At 29.6% G+C, this 22,817-nt stretch overlaps 1 protein-coding gene across 1 annotated transcript; it reads right to left on the bottom strand.

The window, feature by feature from the left end:
• Window positions 1-820: 820 nt before the first annotated feature.
• LOC114397382 lies at window positions 821-13,033 on the bottom strand. The gene is made up of 15 exons (XM_028359437.1): window positions 11,422-13,033; window positions 8,544-8,675; window positions 8,015-8,136; window positions 7,733-7,943; window positions 7,358-7,595; window positions 7,117-7,273; window positions 6,673-6,995; window positions 6,458-6,542; window positions 3,898-5,437; window positions 2,932-3,063; window positions 2,400-2,521; window positions 2,118-2,328; window positions 1,743-1,980; window positions 1,503-1,659; window positions 821-1,381 (listed from the first exon to the last, which is right to left on the bottom strand). Exons 1-15 carry the CDS (start codon window positions 12,950-12,952, stop codon window positions 1,055-1,057), a joined length of 5,526 nt encoding a protein of 1,841 aa, XP_028215238.1. The 5' UTR covers window positions 12,953-13,033; the 3' UTR covers window positions 821-1,054.
• Window positions 13,034-22,817: the final 9,784 nt, after the last annotated feature.

The following is a 22,817-nucleotide window of genomic DNA, read 5'->3' as shown; positions in this document are numbered from 1 at the left end:
TAACATTGTTACATTAATATCAATTTTTTGATAAATCCAATATTAAATAAAATGCGATGACATATTCATAAATAACACAAGTTTATTAACATCAATTTTTTCAGAAAATCGATATTAACATAAGTTTATTAACATCGATTTTTTCAAAAACCAATGTTAACAAGGGTGATTTCATTTCATTTTCTATTTTTTAGTAGTGATTTCATTTCATTTTAGTTTTTTTGAAAAAAATAAAAAATTTGAGTTTAAACAACGTGAGCAAAATCACTGCATCTTTATCATTTTCTTATAATACAAAATTTAAAAATCATTATCCTACTTTTTAAGAATATAAGCTATTAGAAATAAAATTAAATGTAAAAAATATTAAATATATTTTGTTACATCATTCAATATTTATCCATTAGTCTTATCAAACACTTTAGATTAAATCAGTTAGTTTATAAGCTTTTAAGTTTCAATTAACTTCTAATTTTTCAGCTCTTAACTTATAAATTATAAGTTTTACCTAACTTATCAACTAGTTTTATCAAATAAAATCACAACTTATAAAAAATAAAATACCAAAATAAACATGCATACCAAACAAATTTATTTTGACCAAAATAACTTCTAAGATAGTTGAAGGAGCTTATAAGCTCCTTATGTTTAGCCGAAAGTTGATAGGTATTTTTTAAAGTCTTATTAAGAATTAATTCTAATGTAAAAGTTATTGAAAATTGAAACAAAATGCATACATTATTTCTTTACAGGTATTTTATATTTGTACTTTCTTTTTTATCAGCAAAATAAATTTTATTTATTACTTAAATAAGAAAACTTAAGCTAAGCGCATAAGACATGTCATAGGTCAACATAAAAACGTCTTAATACATAAGGTACAACCAACCAGTAGTAAAGACTAGAGTTGAAGTCCAAAAGCTTTACACATTTTGAGAAAACCAACATCATAAAACATACTTCATATTTTGACCTCTATGACATAATTAAGTCCCATATAAGGTTTTATAATAAATTAAAACATGCATGACAGATAATGATATACAAAAATGAATTATCTAGGGTAGAATGTACTTATAGACATTTCATTGATAGAGGATGATATGAAACTGTTGGAAGATTGCCCTGAATTTGATTCATAGGCAATTGGATCCATTCTATTGTATAAGAAAAAGGTTGGTTCATGTGGAGTTGGCAACTCAATCGAGTGATTATTGAGATATGAGACAATTGACATCATTGTTGGTCTAGCATTTGGATCTTCTTGAACACATAATAAACCAATTTGAATGCATTTGATGACTTCAATTTCAGAATAACTTTCCTTTAATTTTTCGTCTAATGTGTTGAATGGTGTTTCATCCCTCCAATGTCTCCAGAACTGTAACAATATGTAAGTTAGGCAAATCATTAATTACACTTTCCTACTCTTAGATTGACTTAATTGTACACTAAGCATGGGTAAAAATAAAGGGGAAATATTGTAAGATTATTGCACTCACAAATTTTAAAAGGCCATCATCAACAACACGACGTGGTTCATATGAACTTATATTCTTTTTCCCACTAATAATCTCGAGAACCATAACTCCAAAACTGTATACATCCGATTTCTCAGAAAATTGTCCAAACATAGCATACTCTGGAGCCATAAAGCCGCTGCAAAATTAAGGGAAAATTAAAAAAAAACCTTAAAAATATCATGCAAAGGACAGTAAGGAATGAGAGTATTCAAAACTTACTATGTTCCAATAATTCTATTTGTACTTCCTTCTTGTTGATCTAGTTCAACAATTTTAGCTAGTCCAAAATCTGAAATCTTTGGATTCATATTTTTGTCTAATAGTACATTACTAGGTTTAAGATCACGATGTATAATTTTAAGTCGAGAATATTCGTGTAAATATAGAATTCCTCGAGCAATTCCTTCTATGATTTTGTAACGCTCAGACCAAGTCAAAACCTTTTCTAGTTTAGTATCTACACAAGAAATATTCATTATGTGAGTAAATTCAGTGATATTCATATGTTTAAGATATAATATAGTTAATATCTTAAATACATAATGTATGAATGTTAAGCTTTAAAAAACTAAAGAGAGGTCTAAAGGATCAAACCAAATAAGAAGTAGTCGAGACTCTTGTTTGGCACGAATTCATATATAAGTATTTTCTCTTGCTCTTCAAGACAAAATCCAATAAATGTCACTAAATTTCTGTGTTGAAGTTTGGCTATCAACAAAACCTCATTTTTAAACTCCTCTACACCTTGCTTTGAAGTTCTTGAGAGCCTCTTTACTGCTATTGGTCTTCCATCACTAAGAATGCCCTAAAAATGTAGATATTTATAAGTTAAAAATAGGAACATATAAGAAATAAATTTAACACATTTTCTTCTACCTTATAAACTTCCCCAAATCCTCCTTTGCCAATCTTGTTCTCATATGAAAAGTTGTTTGTAGCTGCTACAATTGTTGGCAAATTGAATTGCAATGACTCTATGGAGGAACTTTCATGTCCAACTATATAAATGAAAATACTTGAATCATTAAGCTAAATTTGTAAGGTGGCGCTTGATTTGAATATTTTTTCTGTTTTCATTTATAAAGAAAATATAAATAATAGTGAAAATACATGTACTAAAAATTTAGAAAATATTTTCTCTAGAATTATTTTAAAATAGACCAAAAAATAAAAATAACAAATCAATATTTTTAGCTTTTTCTGAATAAGTGAAAACGTAATAACACCTAAAAGAACTTTTTTCTTAATACATATTTTATAAATCTTAAAATTTTGAAAATAAAAATGATTTGCAAAAATAAAAAATAAAACAGAAGATAAACACTCAAACTCCAAAAGCCACCTAAACTTCTTTAAGTTTTCTAATTGAAAAGTTAGTATTAAAATTTCATTTTTTTACTATACTTACAGTTTTCTCTGAGAATAGTTTTATTATTCCTTGCTTTTCTTCTAATCGAATAGTAGCAAAAGGTGAAAAGTACCCCCAAAACAATGATGGCGGAGGTAAGGATCAAGATAATAGTTCGTGATCGACCTTTTCCTACATTAAAAAAAAGTCACATGGTGAATTGATAGCAAGAAAAGAAGTGCTTTATTATTATTGGTAGTATAAATCTAAATTTTATATTCATAATTTAATGTTTGTTAAATAAAGATTATATCAACAAAGATAAGTGCAACATTAGACCTTTTAGATATGATTCTTTTACGATGAATATTATCTCTTTTAAAATTACAAATCTTAATTCAAATATTACTATACACTAATAAAAGATAAACTATTTCATCAAAATCATAAAATTTCTAGAGTACACTCTTTGTACATTTTTTTAAATCTTAATTCATTAAGTAATTGAGTCTTATTTAAGTAATTGAGTCTTATAAATAAGAATATAGGTAATATATATTTTATTATTTAGATATGTTACTTTCATTTTTATTGTTTTAATTTTTTTTGTCCAATAAAAGACTCATAGCATAGTGACTCTTATAAAAAAAAAATAGAGAGAAAGGCAAATTACTTTTTTTTTCAATAAGAATATCACCTGTGAAAGACTAATTTCATTTTGTGGAATTATATTTTTCTCAACAAATTCTTTTTAACAAAATCTTTTTCATACATACCACTAAAAGTCAAACTCTCCACCACATGCATACTTACATGGAAAACAAATTACTTTACCAGAGATCTAAAGTATACACTAACATTATAACCTAGAATAAATTAGTGAAGCTTACTTCGTAAAAAACATAATGCTCGTCCCTAAATACAAAATATTATTGTTTAGAAATCACCATATTCTTTTCTACTCCCTTTTCTTTAGAGATTTCTTTGTATTATAAAAGTCTTTTTTAAAAAGAAAATTGTAATAACCTGATGCTGGTGCTAGTAGAAGTGGATGAGTAATTGCTGTGGTGGGAATCAGATCGTAAAACTGGAACAATTCAAAGCGGAGAATACAGGTAGGATACAGAACTCTGCCACCTAGGCTTCCCAAACGAGTCCATGGAATTGCTGATCCAATCATATCACTTAGGCAGGCACTGCAATCATCACTAGTTAGATCCAATGCACACTGAGCAAGAATATAAACCCTTTGTTTATTATTCAATATCAATGTTCCATTTTGATATTTGTCAAGAATTTGGCCCGTGCCATCCGCCATTGCAGCTAATTTATTGGATATCAATGTCAAAGCATGAGAGGAATATTGCACCCGATTATCGGTGTCGGTGACATTCAGATCCACATAGCTGGGACTTGTTTCCATGGCAAAGGATCGATTTGAATAGCGAAGCCAGCAGTGATTGTACCAAATCACACCCTCCGCAGCCAAACCACACGTGGAGAATATTTTCTCCGTTGCGTTTTGGACGCATTCTCCACAAAGGGTACGAGAAAGGTCGACACGACACGTGAAGAAGCCTTGCAGTGTTCCCGCTTTTTTTCTGTTTCTGTTGCCACTGGTGGCGTTGGAAGTCAAGTCAGAGAAGAGGGTCTTGAGGTTTGATTCGAAAGCAGTATCGTTAATGATTTGGTCGGTTGAGCAGTTGTGAGAAATATAGCCAGGATCTTCTGAATATTCTGAATCCGTGTGTGAATATTTTGTCTCAGGAACAATTCCTTCTGGTAGTGCCTCATCCGTGACATTGCGGAAGAAAGGGTACAATTCAAACCTAATGTTACAACTGGGAAACACAACTCTACCTCCTTGCTTTCCTTCACAGCAGTCTGGGAGGTACTCTATTGCTTGAGTAAGACAGGCTGTGCAGTTTTGGGGTGAGAGGTCTTGTGTGCACTGAGCCAGACAGTATAGGGTCTCAGAATTAGAATAGTTTGCTTGCTTTGTGGAGTACATGTTACCAGAAATGGCTGCTTCATGTGCAGTTTGGTTCATGGTGTTGTACAACAAACTCATGAAACTTGCTGGGTTGGAGGAGATATTGGCCAAGCTCGACTCGTAACCGAAGGGATGTGTGGCCACTTTGGAGAAGAAAGAGACGTTGGAATACCGAACCATGCACTCCTCGTACCAAATCACATCCCATATGGACCTGGAACAATCTGGCTCTGAATATTTGATGTGGGTTGCATTTACCACACACTGCCCACAGAGTTGAGAGGGTACATCACCCCTGCACATGAACATACCATACACCGTGTCAAAGGAGTTTCTGCCCACCACTGTGTCGTAGAAGAATGTTTTGGCGGTTGCCTTCGAAGATAAGGAAGATAAGAGAGTCCTCAGGTTCTTTTCATAGGTGCTGTTGGCAGGGGTTTGGCTGTCACTGCACAGTTGGTTAAGATAATCGTGGGACTCCTGTGCTTTAGTAGTTGGGAAATTGAACAAAATAATAAGGGTAAAAAGGAAGATGAGCTTGAAGGAATTCGAATGCATGATTATTTTAATGTTTCACAACACTACGATATTATGGTGGAGGATTGATCGATGGATTTTTGCTGTTCATAGTTTGTCCAGGTTTCCTTGATGAGTATTTGTTCCAAGATATATAGTTATGAGGAAACTGCAATGTAATTTCGTGCCTGTTTTTGTCAAACTAGTTTTCTTTCTTCATTTTTTTTCTTTCCTTCAATCAGCAAGACAGCAACGCATTCAATTTTTTAATTTAACACGGCACTGACTGAAGACTAGATACAAACAAGTCAATGAACCCTTAACCACGTGATTCACTCTCATTATTTTCCCAGAGGTTGTTCACATTCCTTTGGGTCCTGTAATATGGGTTGAATGGGCTCATGAAGATGAAATTTCTATATATTTTTCCATAAGATTCATTGGACGTATAATTTGGCATGACAATCAAGGACTGGTGGTGAAAGCAAGTCAACGAAGTCAACAGCCCACGTTTTTTTTCATATGAGACAGTATTTTCTCCGGAAATTTTTTATAATTTCCAAGGATGCATGACTTTTCTTTAGTTAAAATGATTCCACAAGAATTAAATTAAAGAATGCAAAAGCGAGACTGTGAATGCGAACGATCGGGGAAAGTCTGTAAATAGCAACTGCAGAAAACTACAAAAGAGAAAATAATTAACATTGCTATTGAAGAAAGAAATATCTTCCTCATTGATAATGAAAGGGTAGGAGATAGAGAAATGATAGAGTCACATACATACTCTTTCAAATATATTGATCGGTAAAAATTTATTAAAAATCATAAAATTCAATTGATTTCATATTTTATTTAATGAGTTTGTATTATGCTTTTCTAATTTTTTATATATTTTAACCAATAAAAATATGTATGAAAAGTGTGTACCAGCTTCCAATGCTTAAGCTGGTACAAATTAATGCAACTGACAAGTCTTTCTTGACGCGAGTGATGATTAAGCTCCCTAGGGTTTCAAACGCCCGCAATATCGTTCCAATTAATGCTTGAATCTTAGACACAAGCTGGTATAACAAAAACGAGTTCATCATTCCTGATAACCAGATACTCCAAAGAGTGGTTACTAAGAGCACTCCATCCACCTTTGTTTTCTGCTATAGCCAATCTGCCCAAACAAGATTGGAACGACTAGGGAACAGAAGTTTATCATCCAAAATTTTGCCAATAACTTGAATCCAGAGTTTATAATAAATTAAAACATGCATGACAGATAATGATATACAAAAATGAATTATCTAGGGTAGAATGTACTTATAGACATTTCATTGATAGAGGATGATATGAAACTGTTGGAAGATTGCCCTGAATTTGATTCATAGGCAATTGGATCCATTCTATTGTATAAGAAAAAGGTTGGTTCATGTGGAGTTGGCAACTCAATCGAGTGATTATTGAGATATGAGACAATTGACATCATTGTTGGTCTAGCATTTGGATCTTCTTGAACACATAATAAACCAATTTGAATGCATTTGATGACTTCAATTTCAGAATAACTTTCCTTTAATTTTTCGTCTAATGTGTTGAATGGTGTTTCATCCCTCCAATGTCTCCAGAACTGTAACAATATGTAAGTTAGGCAAATCATTAATTACACTTTCCTACTCTTAGATTGACTTAATTGTACACTAAGCATGGGTAAAAATAAAGGGGAAATATTGTAAGATTATTGCACTCACAAATTTTAAAAGGCCATCATCAACAACACGACGTGGTTCATATGAACTTATATTCTTTTTCCCACTAATAATCTCGAGAACCATAACTCCAAAACTGTATACATCCGATTTCTCAGAAAATTGTCCAAACATAGCATACTCTGGAGCCATAAAGCCGCTGCAAAATTATGGGAAAATTAAAAAAAAAACCTTAAAAATATCATGCAAAGGACAGTAAGGAATGAGAGTATTCAAAACTTACTATGTTCCAATAATTCTATTTGTACTTCCTTCTTGTTGATCTAGTTCAACAATTTTAGCAAGTCCAAAATCTGAAATCTTTGGATTCATATTTTTGTCTAATAGTACATTACTAGGTTTAAGATCACGATGTATAATTTTAAGTCGAGAATATTCGTGTAAATATAGAATTCCTCGAGCAATTCCTTCTATGATTTTGTGACGCTCAGACCAAGTCAAAATCTTTTCTAGTTTAGTATCTACACAAGAAATATTCATTATATGAGTAAATTCAGTGATATTCATAGGTTTAAGATATAATACAGTTAATATCTTAAATACATAATGTATGAATGTTAAGCTTTAAAAAACTAAAGAGAGGTTTAAAGGATCAAACCAAATAAGAAGTAGTCCAGACTCTTGTTTGGCACGTATTCATATATAAGTATTTTCTCTTGCTCTTCAAGACAAAATCCAATAAATGTCACTAAATTTCTGTGTTGAAGTTTGGCTATCAACAAAACCTCATTTTTAAACTCCTCTACACCTTGCTTTGAAGTTCTTGAGAGCCTCTTTACTGCTATTGGTCTTTCATCACTAAGAATGCCCTAAAAATGTAGATATTTATAAGTTAAAAGTAGGAACATATAAGAAATAAATTTAACACATTTTCTTCTACCTTATAAACTTCCCCAAATCCTCCTTTGCCAATCTTGTTCTCATATGAAAAGTTGTTTGTAGCTGCTACAATTGTTGGCAAATTGAATTGCAATGACTCTATGGTGGAACTTTCATGTCCAACTATATAAATGAAAATACTTGAATCATTAAGCTAAATTTGTAAGGTGGCGCTTGATTTGAATATTTTTTTCTGTTTTCATTTATAAAGAAAATATGAAATAAGTGAAAATACTTTTACTTAAAATTTAGAAAATATTTTCTCTAGAATTATTTTAAAATAGACCAAAAAATAAAAATAACAAATCAATACTTTTAGCTTTTTCTGAATAAGTGAAAACCTAATGAAGAACTTTTTTTCTTAATACATATTTTATAAATCTTAAAATTTTGAAAATAAAAATTATTTGCAAAAAATAAAAAATAAAACAGAAAATAAACACTCAAACTCCAAAAAGCCACCTAAACTTCTTTAAGTTTTCTAATTGAAAAGTTAGTATTAAAATTTCATTTTTTTTTACTATACTTACAGTTTTCTCTGAGAATAGTTTTATTATTCCTTGCTTTTCTTCGAATCAAATAGTAGCAAAAGGTGAAAAGTACCCCCAAAACAATGATGGCGGAGGTAAGGATCAAGATAATAGTTCGTGATCGACCTTTTCCTACATTAAAAAAAAGGCACATGGTGAATTGATAGCAAGAAAAGAAGTGCTTTATTATTATTAGTAGTATAAATCTAAATTTTATATTCATAATTTTATGTTTGTTAAATAAATATTATATCAACAAAGATAAGTACAACATTAAACCTTTTAGATATGATTCTTTTTCGATGACTATTATCTCTTTTAACATTACAAATCTTAATTCAAATATTACTATACAATAATAAAAGACAAACTATTTCATCAAAATCATAAAATTTCTAGAGTACACTCTTTGTACTCTTACTAATGTTATTTCTTTTGCTTAAAAAAATTTACCACTTTTTTATTTTTAATTTTAATAAATTAAATAATTGTGTCTTATAAATAATAACATAAGTAATATATGTTTTATTATTTAGATATGTTACTTTTATTTTTATTATTTTAATTTTTTTTCTAATAAAAAACTCATAGCATAGTGACTCATATAAAAAAATAAATAGAGAGAAAGGAAAATTACTTTTTTTTTTCAATAAGAATATCACCTGTGAAAGACTAATTTCATTTTGTGGAATTATATTTTTCTCAACAAATTCTTTTTAACAAAATCTTTTTCATAGATACCACTAAAAGTCAAACTCTCCACCACATACTTACAGGAAAACAAATTACTTTACCAGAGATCTAATGTATACACTAACATTATAACCTAGAATAAATTAGTGAAGCTTACTTCGTAAAACATAATACTCGTCCCTAAATATAAAATATTATTATTTAGAAATTACCTTATTCTTTTGTACTCCCTTTTCTTTAGAGATTCCTTTGTATTATAAAAGTCTTTTTTAAATGTTCCAAGTATTAACTATTATTTTTAATCAAAATACTCTTAATTATTTCAATCCATAACTAATAAATGTTATTAACTGTTTGTCTTATTTTCATCTCTTATGAGGATTGGATAATTGAAGAGTTTAATTTTAAAATAGAATCTGTACCATTATATATTATTCTTTTTCATACATTAATTATTTAAGGATTGCTTTGAAAAGAAATTACAATTACAAACGTAATGTTAATAACTAAAGTAATCAATTTTTTTAATAATTATGAATTAGTTATAAATGTCTTATATTTAATATCATATAGGCTTTTTTTTGGGTACAATGGATCGGATAGACTATAGAGTAACATGCATCTTCAATTTAGATATATTTATTATAAGTTTCTCATATATTAAATGTATTTTTAAATTTAAGTAAAGTTTATAAATAAATACACAATAAAAAATAGATGTTTTTGTTATTGAATTTTAACATCTTATTTTATTATGTTGAAATAAAAAATTAAAATAATGTAAAAGTAAATTAAAAAATTAAGACTTTTAGAAAGGATTTTGCTTAATTTACTACTGCATGTACAAGGAAAAATAAAATTAAACAACCATTACTTCATCATTTCTAATTGGTGCAATTAATACTTGCAACCATCTAAAAGTAGTTTGCACCAATTAGGTATGATGAAGGTTGTTAAGTTCATTTTAGCTTGGGACAAACTAGACAACTCCATAAGAATAAAAAAGTTATGAAAATAAACTTTTTGAATTGACACAGGTTATCTTTATTGATACGACGTACGTGACAAATATTGAATTTTAAATTTAAATTTAAATTAAAATTGATTAAGTATATTCTATTTAAAAACTATCTTTAGTTTGATGCAGTTTATCAAATTTTAAATTTTAAATCAAATTGACACTAATTTAAAATTAATTAAAAAGTTAAATGATAAAATTAATAAAAAAATATATAAATAAAAGTAGATATATTGAAATAAAATCACGTAATTTAACAAGGAAAATAATTTCGTCGAAACACTCTCAAATAAAATTCAAATTTTTGTACAGGAATAAATAGTACTTATTATAAGATCTATGAACCATGGAGAGATTTGATGAAAATTAGCATTAGTTTTACTCTGTGTATTGTAATTAAAATTATATATATAACTAAAAATTATAATAAATAATATTTTGAATATATAAATTATATTTTATATTTATGATATTTATTTATTATTAATAAAGAAAATTACGTATTTTATATTTTATTATTATTTAATAATCTTTGTCATGTTTATGTTTAATAATAATAAGAAGAACAATAAATATCTCATTTAATTTTATTTCGAATTTTAGACTTTACTCAATCTTAATTTTGCTAGTTGTGTAAAAAACTAATGCACTTTATTTTAATTAATGATCGTTGTGAAGTTTTTGAAATTTTTTAAATGCACGTATACGTGAAGTATAAAAGCTGCCTTGTAAAAAGTAAAAACTGTACTGATTTTATTATAAAAAAACATGTACCGATTAAAAAAGTATAAAACCGTAATCATAAAAAAATGTTACATGAACACATATGCTATTTCATATTTAGAGTGAAGAAAAAGAAAGAAAAATGAAGGAAAGATAGAGTTTCCATGAATGGTTCTACGGACACTTATTATATTAGTAAGTATTATATAGTTTATGATGATTTAGAGAAAGAAAAGAATATAAATATTATAAAATTTATGATGTGAGAGTAAGAGAAAAATAAAAAGAAATGAAAAATATTTGTGAAATTTATAAAATAAATGGATATTTATCTTTTATTTTATTTTAGAATTCATGATGTAATAAGAAAAAATAATAATATTAGAATGATACTTAAATGACGAAATATTTGAGTATGATTATTGAAAAGAAAATTATAAAAACCTGATGCTGGTGCTAGTAGAAGTGGATGAGTGATTGCTGTGGTGGGAATCAGATCGTAAAACTGGAACAGTTCAAAGCGGAGAATACAGGTAGGATACAGAACTCTGCCACCTAGGGTTCCCAAACGAGTCCATGGAATTGCTGATCCAACCATATCACTTAGGCAGGCACCACAATCTTCACTAGATAGATCCAATGCACACTGAGCAAGAATATACACCCTTTGTTTATTATTCAATATCAATGTTCCACTTTGATATTTGTCAAGAATTTGGCCCGTGCCATCCGCCATTGCAGCTAATTTATTGGATATCAATGTCAAAGCATGAGAGGAATATTGCACCTGATTATAGGTGTCGGTGACATTCAGATCCACATAGCTGGGACTTGTTTCCATGGCAAAGGATCGATTTGAATAGCGAAGCCAGCAGTGATTGTACCAAATCACACCCTCCGCAGCCAAACCACACGCGGAGAATATTTTCTCCGTTGCGTTTTGGACGCATTCTCCACAAAGGGTACGAGAAAGGTCGACACGACACGTGAAGAAGCCTTGCAGTGTTCCCGCTCCCGCTCTTTTGCTGTTTCTGTTGCCACTGGTGGCGTTGGAAGTCAAATCAGAGAAGAGGGTCTTGAGGTTTGATTCGAAAGCAGTATCGTTAATGATTTGGTCGGTTGAGCAGTTGTGAGAAATATAGCCAGGATCTTCTGAATATTCTGAATCCGTGTGTGAATATTTTGTCTCAGGAACAATTCCTTCTGGTAGTGCCTCATCCGTGACATTGCGGAAGAAAGGGTACAATTCATACCTAATGTTACAACTGGGAAACAAAACTCTACCTCCTTGCTTTCCTTCACAGCAGTTGGGGAGGTACTCTATTGCTTGAGTAAGACAGGCTGTGCAGTTTTGGGGTGAGAGGTCTTGTGTGCACTGAGCCAGACAGTATAGGGTCTCAGAATTAGAATAGTTTGCTTGCTTTGTGGAGTACATGTTACCAGAAATGGCTGCTTCATGTGCAGTATGGTTCATGGTGTTGTACAACAAACTCATGAAACTTTCTGGGTTGTAGGAGATATTGGCCAAGCTCCACTTGTAACAGAAGGGATGTGTGGCCACTTTGGAGTAGAAAGGGACGTTGGAATACCGAACCATGCACTCCTCGTACCAAATCACATCCCATATGGACCTGGAACAACCTGGCTCTGAATCTCGGGTGTGGGTTGCATTTACCACACACTGCCCACAGAGTTGAGAGGGTACATCACCCCTGCACATGAACATACCATACACCGTGTCAAAGGAGTTTCTGCCCACCACTGTGTCGTAGAAGAATGTTTTGGCGGTTGCCTTCGAAGATAAGGAAGAGAAGAGAGTCCTCAGGTTCTTTTCATAGGTGCTGTTGGCAGGGATTTCGCTTTCACTGCACATTTGGTTAAGATAATCGTGGGACTCCTGTGCTTTAGTAGTTGGGAAATTGAACAAAATAACAAGGGTACAAAGGAAGATGAGCTTGAAGGAATTCGAATGCATGATTATTTTAATGTTTCACAACGCTACGATATTATGGTGGAGGATCGATCGATGGATTTTTGCTGTTCATAGTTTGTCCAGGTTTCCTTGATGAGTATTTGTTCCAAGATATATAGTTATGAGGAAACTGCATTGTAATTTCGTGCCTGTTTTTGTCAAACTAGTTTTCTTTCTTCATTTTTTTTCTTTCCTTCAATCAGCAAGACAGCAACGCATTTAAGTTGAACACAGAATGACTGAAGACTAGATACAAACAAGTCAATGAACCCTTAACCACGTGAGTCACTCTCATTATTTTCCCACATTCCTTTGGGTCCTGTAATATGGGTTGAATGGGCTCATGAAGATGAAATTTCTATATATTTTTCTAAGATTCATTGGACGTATAATTTGGCATGACAATCAAGGACTGGTGATGCAAGCAAGTCAATGAAGTCAACCGCCCACATACATCTTTTTCATTTTCATTCCAGACAGTATTTTCTCCGGAAATTTTTATAATTTCCAAGGATGCATGGCTTTTGTTTAGTTAAAATGATGACTACATATTTGCATTGATTGTTTATATATATATATATATATATAAAACATGGAACTGTCTTGTAAACTCTAGCTTGGTCTGCGCCATTTTTACTTTTTATAATTTCAATAAATTTTGTATCATTTTTTTAATTAATTGTTGTTGATTTTTTTTTCTCACCATGGTATTTGGACCACAGTGTCAATGTTAAAAGCAATGATAATCTTTATCGAAGTAAATGCATATTGAATATGTTTTTTTCTAATATTCTTAAATCAATTAAAATTTAAATTTTGAATGACTTAATAAACACACGTCATTATTTATGTATATAATTGATGTTTATAATATATATTATAATAATAATATCAAAATTTTAAGACTTGGACTGATCCTCCTGTCGGTCTGATCGGTTGAATCGCGGCCTAGAGGCTAGAGTGGGTTAGGTCTTTCATTCGATTAGGTGTGCTTGCAACCAGAAGTGATCCACATGAGTTTGTGATTAAATAGGTGACCCATCAAGCTGGATGGAGTCACTTGTTTTTTTTTTTTTTTCGTTATAGTCATTTTTTTTAACTTGTGTTTTTTATATTTTGTTTGTATTTTTTAAGATTTGTGAATTTCAATGTGTCACTAGAAAGATTTTTGGAACATAAGTGGTTATTTTTGTGATAGTTGTAGGACTTCATAAAAGGAGAAAGTTATTGGGTTGTGCTTTTGTCAGTTTTTATTATTGTGAACTTGTTGAGTATTATTTTTGCTTAGTGGAGGCACTTTTGCTTGTAATTATAAGTTGAATTTCTTTTTATATCAGGGGTTTGTTGATGTTTTGTTTGTTTAATTTGTTGTGAGTAGGATAATTATCATTGTCGAAGGGGAAAAATATAAGCAGATTGAAGAACTTGTCCCAGCACCAAGATATTGGGTAATAATGAATATAATTAGATATTATTTACATATTGGGCATTATTAATATATGTTGAAATTGAACTTATTTAGTTATTTATGTTTGTGATGTTTGTTACTTGTTTGTTTCAACTTGGATAATTTTTTTTAAAATTTGGGTATCTAATTTATCTATGTTATGAAATTATATTAATTTGTGATTTTAAAATATTTTAAGACATGTATAAAAATTTTATATTTTTTTTAATTATATATCAGATCATGTGGGTTAACCAATGACTCATCGGTTCGATTAGTGACCTATTGTCATGATCGGGTCAATCACCAAGCCGATTTTAAAAATTATGAATAATATATTCAGAACATGAAAATATATAGGATAAATAATCAATTTCATTCCTAAATGTGTAGAGCGCGGACAAATTCGTCCCTAAAAGATAAAAAAAATCAAATTTTAGTCTCCAAAAGTAAAAAATATGCAACAAATCTATTTGTCCGTTAACTTTGGTCTATTACCGTTAATGAAAGATCCTATGTGACACATTCAAGAACAAATTTATCAGCACTCTACAAATTGAGGGACGAAAATGACTATTTATCCAAAATATGATTTAATCTTCATATCTCCCATTTTTAATCATTGCAAGCATAATATTATAATAAATACTTACAAAAATAGAAAAAAAAACATAAGTTAAAACAAAAATATTGATTAATAAATATAATTTGTGTTTATTACTTTGAAATGTCTAACTTGATCGTACCTTATCCAAAATATGAAACTCAAACAAAAATGTACTGTCATTAAGTCAATCTTTACAAAAAAAATATGAGAATCAACTTGATTTTCTAACTACCTAATATTGTCACAATGGAAATTTTAAAACAAGAAACAAATTATGCTCATCAACCAATATTATTTTTATTATTATGTTTGTTGTAACTTATGTTTGTTTTTCTATTTTTTTCTAAGTATTTATTGTAATGTTATGTTTGTTCCAATTAAAAAATGGAGGAAGACGAAGATTAAATATATTTTAGGTAAATAATTATTTTTATCTCTGAACGTACAACGCTGATAAATTCATTCTTGAATTTTTCATGTAAATTCTTTCGTTAATGATAATAGATGAATGAATTTATCACATTTTTACACTTTTATATATTAAAATTTAAATATTTATTTTTTGAGGATAAATTTATCAATATTTTATATATTTATAAATAAAAATGATTATTTATCTAAATAGAGTCCTATGTAGACTACGAGAGCACGCTCTTGAGCACCAGATCAACAATCATCACTAGGTAGATCCAATGCACACTGAGCAAGAATATACACCCATTGTTTATTATTCAATATCAATGTTCCATTTTGATATGTGGCTTTCACTGCACAGTTGGCCAAGACAATCGCGGGACTCCTGTGCTTTAGTAGTTGGGAAATTGAACAAAGTAACAAGGGTAAAAAGGAAGATGAGCTTGAAGGAATTCGAATGCATGATTTTTTTAATGTTTCACAACACCACGATATTATCCTTGATGAGTATTTGCTCCAAGATATATAAGTTATGACGAAACTGCCTTGTAATTTCTCGTGCCTGTTTTCGTCAAACTAGTTTTCTTTCTTCATTTTTTTTTCTTTCCTTCAATCAGCAAGACAGCAACGTACGCATTTAAGTTTAACACGGAATGACTGAAGACTAGATACAAACAAGTCTAATGAACCCTTAACCACGAGTCACTCTTCAGATTGTCCACATTCCTTTGGGTCCTGTAATATGGGTTGAATGGGCTCATGAAGATGAAATTTCTATATATTATTTTTCCATAAGATTCAATGGACGTATAATTTAACATGGCAATCAAGGACTGGTGGTGCAAGCAAGTCAACGAAGTCAACCGCCCACATTTTTTTCATTTCCATTTTCATGAGACAGTATTTTCTCCGGAAATTTTTTATAATTTCCAAGGATGCATGACTTTTCTTTAGTTAAAATTGTTGAAAAATACCAAAGTCTCACATCAGCTGCCTCGTTCCTTGCAGGATAACTTATATACTTGTTGGACAACTTCACTTAATGTCAATTAATTTTAAGATGAAATCTAACATAGTATCAGAGTCAGATTCCATTCCTGGGACCTCGCATTCCAAAGAGTGGTTACTAAGAGCACTCCATTTGTTTTCTGCTATCATCCAAAATTTTGCCAATAACTTGAATCCAGAGTTTATCTTGATTATTGACTAGGTCCCATATAAGCTTCCCCATTTTGGTGTTTGATTCTTTTCTTGATAACCATTATTTTTCTTCTTTTCCTAACATGAAAATTGAAAATACATGTAATTTTGTCTTTAAAATATATTTTTATTTTTAAAATCTCAAATTAATTAATATTCAATTTCATTTCATGTTGAGATAGATATAGATCAATTTGTTAAGTTATTTTATTTTTTGGCACCCTCACCGCTACAAAACTTTTAGCAATATTTCTTTCACTAAATGATGACTACATATTTGCATTGATTGTTTTCAAATTTTTAATGGAACATGGAATTGTCTAGTAAACTCTAGCTTGTTCTAAGCCATTTTTACTTCTTATAATTTTAATAAACTTTTTTATCATTTTTTAATTAATTGTTGTTAGTTATTTTTTTCTCACACCAGGGTATTTATACGAAAGTGTCCCTATTGAAAGTAATAATAAATCTTTATCGAAGCTTGTGAGTGCATATAAGATGTATATTCTTTTTTCAACATAATTTATTTCATATTCATGAATCAATTAAAATTTAAATTTCAAACTACTTAATTAAGAAACACAAGTCGTTATTATTTATGTAAACCATTAATGTTTATAATACATATTCTAATAATAATATCAAATTAAAGTTTTAAAACTTGACCAACCCGGCTGATCCGACCAGTTGATGAACCGTGAACCTATGGCTAGACTGGGTTGGGTCTTACATTTGTTTAGGTGTGCTTTCAACCCGGAATGACCCAGACGGATTTGCAATTAAATCGGTGACCTGTCAAGTCGGACCGAGTCACTTATCTTTTTTTTTTTCTGGTTATAGTCATTTTTTAACTTGTGTTTTTATATTTTGTTTGTGTTTTTAAGACTTGTGAATTTCAATGCATCATGAGAAAGATTTTTGAAACATGGGTGACTATTTTTGTGATAGTTGTAGGGCTTCATAAAAGGAGAAAGTTATTCAGTTGTGCTTTTTTCGGTTTTTATTATTGTGAACTAGTTGAGTGTTATTTTTGCTTTGTGGGAGGCAGTTTTACTTATGATTATAAGTTAAATTTCTTTTCAAATCAGGGGTTAGCTGATGTTTTGGTTTGTCTAATTTGTTATGAGCAACTAGATGCCGTACTGGAAAAAAAAATGTGAGCTGATTGGAGAACCTGTCCCAACACCAAAGTATTGGATAGTAATGAAAACAATTAGATATTATTTGGATATTGGACAGGTAAAAACATATGTTGAACTTGAACTTATTTAGCTATTTATTTATGTTTGTTACTTGTTTGTTTCAACTTGGATAATGATGTTCTTTTTAACATTTTGGTATCTAATTATCTGTTATGGAATTATATTAATTTGTGATATTATTTTAAAATATTTTAAGACAAATATAAAAATTTTATATTTTTTTATTATAGATCGGGTCATGTGGGTCAATGCAACTAGTAACTCATGAGTTCGATCACTAACCCAGTGATCCAGTGTAATGACTGGGTCAATCACCGGACCAATTTTTAAAACTATGAATAATATATTCACAACATGAAAATATATAGGATAAATAATCATTTTCATCCATGAATGTACAGAGCGCTGACAAATTTGTCTTTGAAAGATAAAAAATTTAAATTTTAGTTTCTGAAAGTGAAAAAAGGAGGATAAATATATTCATCCGTTAACTTTCGTCCGTTAGTGTTAATGAAAGATCCTACATGGCACACTCAAGGACGAATTTATCAGCAATCTACACATTCAGGGATGAAAATAACTATTTAACCAAAATATAATTTAATCTTCACCGATCTCCCGCTTTTAATCGTTGTAAGCATAATATTATAATAAACACTTAAAAAATAGGAAAGCAAACATAAGTTAGAATAAACATACTAATAAGCATAATATTGATTAATATAAGCATAATCTGCTTATTATTCTAAAATGTCTAATTTGACAATACTTTATCCAAAATATGAAAGTTAATCCTTACAAAAAAAAGAATCAACTTGATTTTGTAACTGTTGTTACAATAGAAATTTCAAAGCAACAGATAAATTATGTTTATCAATCAATATTATATTTATTATTATGTTTATTGTAACTAATGTTTATTTTCTTATTTTTTAAGTGTTTATTGTAATTTTATGTTTATCATAATTAAAAAAATAGAAAAAAATGGAAGATTAAATATATTTTAGGTAAATAATCATTTTTATCCCTAAATGTGTTTAACGCTGACAAATTCATCTCTGAATGTTTCATATAACTTATTTCGTTAACAAATGAATGAATTAATCATATTTTTTCACTTTTAAGAACTAAAATTTAAATTTTTATCTTTTAAAAATAAATTTATCATCCCTCTATATATTTATGACCAAAAATAATTATTTAGGTATATATACATATAGAAGTATAGAGTCGCAACGTAGACTGCGAGAGCACCCTCTTGAGCACCAGGTCAACATCGCAAAACGTGTCCAACACAAGCCATATCTTCACTTATTAAAACACACGCGGCCCTCCATATATTATATTAATATGATTACACCGTCATTTGCCATTTAATATAGAATTAAATATCATAGTTTGAATCCAATTTTCATATAATATTATACTCTGATTAAATAATTCATTTAACCAGTAAAATATTTGTTTCAATATTTTTTTTAGAAATATTTCTAAGAGAAAAATAAAAAAGTTTTTGCATAAGTTAAAATGAATTTTTTATTAAAAAATTACTAGTTAATTGGTAGATGTTCTATCATATTTTAGAAAAGTCATACCAGAAAGCTTCCACAAATTAATTAATGAAAAATTTATTTTAGCTTTTATGAAAAAAAAATTCTATTATTTTTTTTCTTATTTTCTTTTTTCAGAAATGTTTCAAAAAAAACATACCCAAAATGAAAGAAAAGCTGAATCAACTTGTTAGGTTATTTTATTTATTGCACCATCACCAGTACATCAGTAGACCTGGGCAAGCGGGTCTCATTTTTTTGAGCCCATTTAAAAAGCAGACTTTTTAGCCCGTCCTGCATAATGCGTTAAAGAAGTTTTATCCGTGGGTCCCACGGGTTTTTAATATCTGAAAAAATAAAATAGGGTGTTCGATTTAACAGAAACCGGGGTGTTTTAGCAAAACTAAAACCCCTAACCTAACCTAAGGCCTAGCTCTAATTCATGGACACTAAACTAAACCTAAATCACTTCCTCGCGGGTTTGCGAGATGGGCTTCACGGGTAATGGTTTTAGAAGGTGCGGGTTTACCTGCATGCCCACCTCTACTCACCTGTCACCACTATAAAGCTGTTCTATTTATTTCTTTCACTAAATGATGACAATATAGTTGACTGGTCTCCAATGTTCCAACAAAATGTTGAATGGTCTATTAAAATTATTGGAGTTTAAATTGTGTAATTCAACGTAAATGATTTGAACTAGGATCCAAAATGTGTCACTGTTTCATTGAATTGCAAAATCTGAAGAAGAAATGGTTAGGTTCACAGTTTTAGTTTTAGTTGTTATATTTGGAAAGTTCAATATACATTAAATCTCTATAATTTTCAAACTAAAAATTGATTCTTAATGTAGAGATCAAGACTAAAATTATACATATTTTACATATGTAGCTATATGTATGATTCTTTTTGTTACCGCATGCATCCTCTCTCTATATATATGACAATTACACAAATCCTAACATAAGCATTTTGAATGAGTGCTACTAATGAATCTGAATATCCTTGAGAATGTGAAAAGAACATAATTCTTGAGAGATACAACGATTTAACATCGCCATGCAAAGAAAATACAATATGTATGATATACAAGACATAAATCAAAATGAAATTAAGAGCCATTGATGATATGGAAATTGAATATATATATATATATATATATATATATATATATATATATATATATATATATATATATATATATATATATATATATATGTCTTAAGAGTATTGGTTAAAGAATTAGTAATATTTTTATTGGAAAACAAAAATTATGTTATTTATAATTTTTTTATGTTCTCCTTTAATTAAATAATAAATATTTTTTTTACTCCTCAACTAATACTATAAGAACACTAATTATCAAGATCACATAGATATGCTAAGAATGCAAAGAACAATAACTCAAAAAATTTGTTCTCCCATCAAAACTTTGGCATATAAGCAAACAATCTATAGCAACATCAATGACTGATTTAATTCACGAAAATTTCTGATAAAACATATTCAGCTACTATGATAAAGTTCTATTTGGGCATGAAAAAAAAAAAACTCACTTATATACACAGGACTGCTCCTGACATTTTATAGGCCCAGTCCAAAATAATAAATAAAAAACCCCTTATATATAACTATTTTAAAACAAATATTTATTCTAAAAATATAAATACAGAATCTCATTAAAAATTGTATTATTATTGAATAGCATAGATCTAATAAATATTACATTTTTTCTTTAATCAACTCTTGTGCTATTTTGTATCATCAACAAAATATTTTCTCTACTTGTAGGGTTGTTACTTGACTTATTACCGATAAAATAAAATATATACATTATCATAAAAAATGGTTTCTATGAGCATTTTTGTGATGCAAAATCATTAATAATAACATTAACATCAATGTTTCTTAACATATCTTTCACAATAGATAAAATTGCTAAATTAGTACATCTTTTTTGTGATTGAAATATTTGGATATCTTAAATTCTTAATTAAGGTGAAACAAGCTTTATTTCACTTTAAATATTAAACCGCAACAATAGTATCAAATTACGACAAGCAACAAGTACAACAACACCGAAGCATCATTTGATCAATCCAACACCAATTATCCAAGTCAAATTATATATATATATATATATATATATATATATATATATATATATATATATATATATATATATATATACACACATACACACACATTAGAATAATATTATAAAGTGAATGACTAGAAAATAACCTTCGAATTTGAAGCCTTGAGAGTTCAATAATCCTCTCAATAATCTATAATCTTGACATGCGGCACTGGCATCAACATCATTCTCAATCCTCTTCGTGATTTGGTCATTCCCTTTTTGACTTGTTGACTTAAGTTCAAAAAGAAAATCACAATTCAGAAACAATTCAAATGTCATTGATAATGATACTCACTACTCAGACTTAGTATGATATCAATAATCAGTGTATTACTCTTCCTTTTTTTTTCGTGATTCTCCCTTCTATAGTTCTTTGCTTTCCATACCTTTTATTAGAAAAAAATATTACCGTTTTCACAAAGTTAGAAATTAGTGTAGACTATTGAATAATTTGGTGGAAATTCAATGTTCAATTGCTTATAACCTTTAAATTTGAGTTTGTAATTTGAGAACTGCCGTTATCGAGAAGTGGAAAGTGATGAGAGTGGTGCGTAAACTTTTTTTTACTGATTGATTAGTGTAAGAATGGGTAAGTCATATTAAAATGATTTTTTTAATATTATAGCAAAATAAAAAATTGTGCCCCTCAAATTTACGGGTCCAGTGCTAAGTGCACTTCTTAACATAGTTTAGGATCGGGCCTCTATATACATGCAAGTAAAGTAAATGCATTTTTTTTTTCTCCACTGGCTTTGTTAACTGGGCAAGGGAAAGTAAAACAAGGTACCCATGCCTGGGGATACATATATATATGAATATTCATAAAATTCATGGATACTCACTTAACAATAAGTGTACGTACAAGTATGTGGTAAACATGGGAAGGAATTTCATCCAACAAGGCAACTGCTACGTGATGAGGGTTATTACTCGTGTTTTCCTTGCCCCATTGTCATCCATAGTCCTATTACTTCTCATAATGCAAGAACCAGCTAGCTTACATCGAAGAAGATTCTTTCTAAAGAACATAATTAGATTGCTTTCTAAACAGATTACTCAACAACTATCTCATCATCTAAGAAGGTTTTTTCTAAGTAAGAAAGAACATGCGAAAGAAAACGAACTCAGAAACCATTTATAAAAATCACAAACCACATCTAGAAAGTTGTTTCAACTTGTGGTTTTTTGAGCTTAACGAGAATTCTTAAGTTTGAATGCTGAAATACAGTTACAGTAAACACTATAAGAGAGACTTCTGTTGCTTACAGGTGTCCTATATATCCTATTCAAGCAAAATTGAATTTAGTG

The sequence above is a fragment of the Glycine soja genome, chromosome 18 (assembly GCF_004193775.1).
Source record: "Glycine soja cultivar W05 chromosome 18, ASM419377v2, whole genome shotgun sequence".
Lineage (NCBI taxonomy): Eukaryota > Viridiplantae > Streptophyta > Magnoliopsida > Fabales > Fabaceae > Glycine > Glycine soja.
Note: the sequence above shows the minus strand (reverse complement) of the source record. Positions and strands in the feature narration are given on the sequence as shown.